General features: G+C 45.3%; 1 protein-coding gene across 1 annotated transcript in view; it reads left to right on the forward strand.

The window, feature by feature from the left end:
- Nucleotides 1-472: 472 nt before the first annotated feature.
- LOC127923679 (uncharacterized) overlaps nt 473-7,500 on the forward strand; it is a 13,602-nt gene continuing 6,574 nt past the window's right edge. Inside the window, exon 1 of the mRNA XM_052507707.1 lies at nt 473-652. Within this exon, the coding sequence (XP_052363667.1) occupies nt 473-652 (180 nt within the window). The remainder of the gene's footprint in view (nt 653-7,500) is intronic.

Raw genomic sequence — 7,500 nt, forward strand, 5'->3', positions numbered from 1 at the left:
AACAGGACACAGGGGACACAATAGGACACAGGGGACAAAACAGGACACAGGGGACACAACAGGACACATGGGATGGATCACGGGGACACAATGGGAGGACACAGGGGACACAACAGGACACAGGGGACACAACAGGACACAGGGGACACAACAGGACACATGGGACACAACAGGACACATGGGATGGATCACAGGGACACATGGGATGGATCACGGGGACACAATAGGACACATGGGATGGATCACGGGGACACAACAGGACACAGGGGACACAATAGGACACAGGGGACACAACAGGACACAGGGGACAGGACAACAGGACACATGGGATGGATCACGGGGACACAATAGGACACAGGGGACACAACAGGACACAGGGGACACAGGAACAGGACACATGGGATGGATCACGGGGACACAATAGGACACAGGGGACACAACAGGACACAGGGGACACAACAGGACACATGGGATGGATCACGGGGACACAACAGGACACAGGGGACACAACAGGACACATGGGATGGACAGGACACATGGGATGGACACAGGGGACACAACAGGACACATGGGATGGACATCAGGGGACACAGGGGGACACAACAGGACACATGGCCCCGAGGTGCCTCGCGTCTGGTCCATACAGGGAACTGTTAGACTCGGCCAGTCCTATAAACAAACCTCCATGTTTGCTCTATCCTGTCTGAACAACTAATAGTACAGTATCAACGTTACGGACATGATGAACTGATAAACAAACTAAAAAACGATTTGAAAATAAATGTTGTTGATTGGTTAATGATAAAAGGCCTTATTTTCTATCAAGTCACAAAGGGCCTTGTTCACCTCTCATAATGTTGTTAGAATTCAAATTGATTGGTTGTTTAGTCCCTCTGCTAAAATGGCCTCCGGACCCTCTGTAAATGAAATGGTTTCTCCAAAACAAGAACGGGTCACGGAACATGAACGCCACGGTTGTCACATCTTAAATTGGTAATTTTAATCAGCCGTCCCAAATGCCACCCTATTCCCTAGTTAGTGCACTACTATAGCACCCTATTCCCTAGTTAGTGCACTACTATAGCACCCTATCAGTGCACTACTATAGTCAGTGCACCACTATAGCACCCTATTCCCTAGTTAGTGCACTACTATAGCACCCTATTCCCTAGTCAGTGCACTATTATAGCACCCTATTCCCTCGTCAGTGCACTACTATAGCACCCTATTCCCTAGTCAGTGCACTACTATAGCACCCTATTCCTAGTCAGTGCACTACTATACTATAGCACCTATTCCCTAGTCAGTGCACTACTATAGCACCCTATTCCCTAGTTAGTGCACTACTATAGCAGCCTATTTCCTAGTTAGTGCACTACTATAGCACCCTATTCCTAGTCAGTGCACTACTATAGCACCCTATTCCCTAGTTAGTGCACTACTATAGCACCCTATTCCCTAGTAAGTGCACTATTATAGCACCCTATTCCCTCGTCAGTGCACTACTATAGCACCCTATTCCCTAGTCAGTGCACTACTATAGCACCCTATTCCCTAGTTAGTGCACCACTATAGCACCCTATTCCTAGTTAGTGCACTACTATAGCACCCTATTCCCTAGTCAGTGCACTACTATAGCACCCTATTCCTAGTAAGTGCACTATTATAGCACCCTATTCCTCGTCAATGCACTACTATAGCACCCTATTCCCTAGTCAGTGCACTACTATAGCACCCTATTCCCTAGTCAGTGCACTACTATAGCACCCTATTCCCTAGTCAGTGCACTACTATAGCACCCTATTCCTAGTTAGTGCACTACTATAGCAGCCTATTTCCTAGTTAGTGCACTACTATAGCACCCTATTCCCTAGTCAGTGCACTACTATAGCACCCTATTCCCTAGTTAGTGCACTACTATAGCACCCTATTCCCTAGTAAGTGCACTATTATAGCACCCTATTCCCTCGTCAGTGCACTACTATAGCACCCTATTCCCTAGTCAGTGCACTACTATAGCACCCTATTCCCTAGTCAGTGCACTACTATAGCACCCTATTCCCTAGTCAGTGCACTACTATAGCACCCTATTCCCTAGTTAGTGCACTACTATAGCACCCTATTCCCTAGTCAGTGCACTACTATAGCACCCTATTCCCTAGTTAGTGCACTACTATAGCACCCTATTCCCTAGTTAGTGCACTACTATAGCACCCTATTCCCTAGTTAGTGCACTACTATAGCACCCTATTCCCTAGTTAGTGCACTACTATAGCACCCTATTCCCTAGTTAGTGCACTACTATAGCACCCTATTCCCTAGTCAGTGCACTACTATAGCACCCTATTCCCTAGTTAGTGCACTACTATAGCACCCTATTCCCTAGTTAGTGCACTACTATAGCACCCTATTCCCTAGTTAGTGCACTATTATAGCACCCTATTCCCTCGTCAGTGCACTACTATAGCACCTATTCCCTAGTCAGTGCACTACTATAGCACCCTATTCCCTAGTCAGTGCACTACTATAGCACCCTATTCCTAGTCAGTGCACTACTATAGCACCCTATTCCTAGTTAGTGCACTACTATAGCACCCTATTCCCTAGTCAGTGCACTACTATAGCACCCTATTCCCTAGTTAGTGCACTACTATAGCACCCTATTCCCTAGTTAGTGCACTACTATAGCACCCTATTCCCTAGTTAGTGCACTACTATAGCACCCTATTCCCTAGTTAGTGCACTACTATAGCACCCTATTCCCTAGTTAGTGCACTACTATAGCACCCTATTCCCTAGTCAGTGCACTACTATAGCACCCTATTCCCTAGTTAGTGCACTACTATAGCACTCTATTCCCTAGTCAGTGCACTACTATAGCACCCTATTCCCTAGTTAGTGCACTACTATAGCATCCTATTCCCTAGTTAGTGCACTACTATAGCACCCTATTCCCTAGTTAGTGCACTACTATAGCACCCTATTCCCTAGTTAGTGCACTACTATAGCACCTATTCCTAGTTAGTGCACTACTATAGCACCCTATTCCCTAGTTAGTGCACTACTATAGCACCCTATTCCCTAGTTAGTGCACTACTATAGCACCTATTCCTAGTTAGTGCACTACTATAGCACCCTATTCCCTAGTTAGTGCACTACTATAGCACCCTATTCCTAGTCAGTGCACTACTATAGCACCCTATTCCCTAGTTAGTGCACTACTATAGCACTCTATTCCCTAGTCAGTGCACTACTATAGCACCCTATTCCCTAGTTAGTGCACTACTATAGCATCCTATTCCCTAGTTAGTGCACTACTATAGCACCCTATTCCCTAGTTAGTGCACTACTATAGCACCCTATTCCCTAGTTAGTGCACTACTATAGCACCCTATTCCCTAGTTAGTGCACTACTATAGCACCCTATTCCTTAGTCAGTGCACTACTATAGCACCCTATTCCCTAGTTAGTGCACTACTATAGCACCCTATTCCTTAGTTAGTGCACTACTATAGCACCCTATTCCCTAGTCAGTGCACTACTACAGCACCCTATTCCCTAGTTAGTGCACTACTATAGCACCCTATTCCCTAGTTAGTGCACTTCTATAGCACCCTATTCCCTAGTCAGTGCACTACTATAGCACCCTATTCCCTAGTCAGTGCACTACTATAGCACCCTATTCCCTTGTTAGTGCACTACTATAGCACCCTATTCCTAGTTAGTGCACTACTATAGCACCCTATTCCCTAGTTAGTGCACTACTATAGCACCCTATTCCTAGTCAGTGCACTACTATAGCACCCTATTCCCTAGTTAGTGCACTACTATAGCACCCTATTCCCTAGTTAGTGCACTACTATAGCACCCTATTCCCTAGTTAGTGCACCACTATAGCACCCTAGTCCCTAGTTAGTGCACTACTATAGCACCCTATTCCCTAGTTAGTGCACCTATAGCACCCTATTCCCTAGTCAGTGCACTATTTTTTGTTGTTGTTCAGGGGCCACAGGGTTCTGGTCAAAACTACTGCACTACGTAGGTAATAGGGTGGCATTTGGGACGCCGTCATTAACAGCCTACATTTGTTATAGTGCTCAGGCGGCGGAGGCCTTGATTATCCCACTGTTGACCTCCTACTTTGTCCCACCACTAATGTCGGCCAACGTGTCACGGTGTCAAAACGCCTGCCCTTCTATTGTGATTACAAGCAGCACTGACATCTTCAGAGGGAACAACAACCGTGAGGAATAAAGATGGACCATAATTGCACAAAGCCTTCTGTAATTGCCAACGCTAAATGTCTTTGTGTGTCATTAGATTATGCCTGACTACCCAGCACAGAGGGAGAACATCATTCTGTTGGTCCCACAACCCCACAAAATAACATCCCACAGGCAAACATACCTTCATGATCATCCACCAAGGACCACTACAGACCAGAGTTAATATCCACTATGGACCCCTACTGACCAGAGTTAATATCCACTATGGACCACTACTGACCAGAGTTAATATCCACTATGGACCACTACTGACCAGAGTTACTATCCACTATGGACCACTACTGACCAGAGTTACTATCCACTATGGACCACTACTGACCAGAGTTAATATCCACTATGGACCACTACTGACCAGAGTTACTATCCACTATGGACCACTACTGACCAGAGTTACTATCCACTATGGACCACTACTGACCAGAGTTAATATCCACTATGGACCACTACTGACCAGAGTTACTATCCACTATGGACCCCTACTGACCAGAGTTAATATCCACTATGGACCACTACTGACCAGAGTTAATATCCACTATGGACCACTACTGACCAGAGTTACTATCCACTATGGACCACTACTGACCAGAGTTAATATCCACTATGGACCACTACTGACCAGAGTTACTATCCACCATTATGGACCACTACTGACCAGAGTTAATATCCACTATGGACCACTACTGACCAGAGTTAATATCCACTATGGACCACTACTGACCAGAGTTACTATCCACCATTATGGACCCCTACTGACCAGAGTTACTATCCACCACTATGGACCACTACTGACCAGAGTTAATATCCACCATTATGGACCACTACTGACCAGAGTTAATATCCACTATGGACCCCTACTGACCAAAGTTAATATCCACTATGGACCACTACTGACCAGAGTTAATATCCACTATGGACCACTACTGACCAGAGTTAATATCCACTATGGACCACTACTGACCAGAGTTAATATCCACTATGGACCATTACTGACCAGAGTTAATATCCACCATTATGGACCCCTACTGACCAGAGTTAATATCCACTATGGACCACTACTGACCAGAGTTAATATACACCATTATGGACCACTACTGACCAGAGTTAATATCCACTATGGACCACTACTGACCAGAGTTAATATCCACTATGGACCCCTACTGACCAGAGTTAATATCCACTATGGACCACTACTGACCAGAGTTACTATCCACTATGGACCACTACTGACCAGAGTTAATATCCACTATGGACCACTACTGACCAGAGTTACTATCCACTATGGACCACTACTGACCAGAGTTAATATCCACTATGGACCACTACTGACCAGAGTTAATATCCACTATGGACCACTACTGACCAGAGTTAATATCCACTATGGACCACTACTGACCAGAGTTAATATCCACTATGGACCACTACTGACCAGAGTTAATATCCACTATGGACCACTACTGACCAGAGTTAATATCCACTATGGACCACTACTGACCAGAGTTAATATCCACTATGGACCACTACTGACCAGAGTTAATATCCACTATGGACCACTACTGACCAGAGTTAATATCCACTATGGACCACTACTGACCAGAGTTACTATCCACCATTATGGACCCCTACTGACCAGAGTTAATATCCACTATGGACCACTACTGACCAGAGTTAATATCCACTATGGACCCCTACTGACCAGAGTTACTATCCACCATTATGGACCACTACTGACCAGAGTTACTATCCACCACTATGGACCACTACTGACCAGAGTTACTATCCACCATTATGGACCCCTACTGACCAGTTAATATCCACTATGGACCCCTACTGACCAGAGTTAATATCCACTATGGACCACTACTGACCAGAGTTAATATCCACTATGGACCACTACTGACCAGAGTTAATATCCACTATGGACCACTACTGACCAGAGTTAATATCCACTATGGACCACTACTGACCAGAGTTACTATCCACCATTATGGACCACTACTGACCAGAGTTAATATCCACTATGGACCACTACTGACCAGAGTTACTATCCACCATTATGGATCACTACTGACCAGAGTTACTATCCACCATTATGGACCCCTACTGACCAGAGTTACTATCCACCACTATGGACCACTACTGACCAGAGTTAATATCCACCATTATGGACCACTACTGACCAGAGTTAATATCCACTATGGACCCCTACTGACCAGAGTTAATATCCACTATGGACCACTACTGACCAGAGTTAATATCCACTATGGACCACTACTGACCAGAGTTAATATCCACTATGGACCATTACTGACCAGAGTTAATATCCACCATTATGGACCCCTACTGACCAGAGTTAATATCCACTATGGACCACTACTGACCAGAGTTAATATCCACCATTATGGACCACTACTGACCAGAGTTAATATCCACTATGGACCACTACTGACCAGAGTTAATATCCACTATGGACCCCTACTGACCAGAGTTAATATCCACTATGGACCACTACTGACCAGAGTTAATATCCACTATGGACCACTACTGACCAGAGTTAATATCCACTATGGACCACTACTGACCAGAGTTAATATCCACTATGGACCACTACTGACCAGAGTTAATATCCACTATGGACCACTACTGACCAGAGTTAATATCCACTATGGACCACTACTGACCAGAGTTAATATCCACTATGGACCACTACTGACCAGAGTTAATATCCACTATGGACCACTACTGACCAGAGTTAATATCCACTATGGACCACTACTGACCAGAGTTAATATCCACTATGGACCCCTACTGACCAGAGTTACTATCCACCATTATGGACCACTACTGACCAGAGTTAATATCCACTATGGACCCCTACTGACCAGAGTTACTATCCACTATGGACCCCTACTGACCAGAGTTACTATCCACTATGGACCACTATTGTGTTTGTGTCCGTGCGTGTGTGTGTGTGTCCGTGCGTGTGTGTGTGTGTGTGTGTCCATGCGTGTGTGTGTGTGTGTGTGTGTGTGTGTGTGTGTGTGTGTGTGTGTGTGTGTGTGTGTGTGTGTGTGTGTGTGTGTGTGTGTGTGTGTGTGTGTGTGTGTGTGTGTGTGTGTGTGTGTGTGTGTGTGTGTGTGTGTGTGTGTGTGTGTGTGTGTGTGTGTGTGTGTGTGAACAGTGAAGGTTAGGGGAGGACAGGGTGAGAGGTGATGTC

The sequence above is a fragment of the Oncorhynchus keta genome, unplaced genomic scaffold, assembly GCF_023373465.1.
Source record: "Oncorhynchus keta strain PuntledgeMale-10-30-2019 unplaced genomic scaffold, Oket_V2 Un_contig_3057_pilon_pilon, whole genome shotgun sequence".
Taxonomy (NCBI): domain Eukaryota; kingdom Metazoa; phylum Chordata; class Actinopteri; order Salmoniformes; family Salmonidae; genus Oncorhynchus; species Oncorhynchus keta.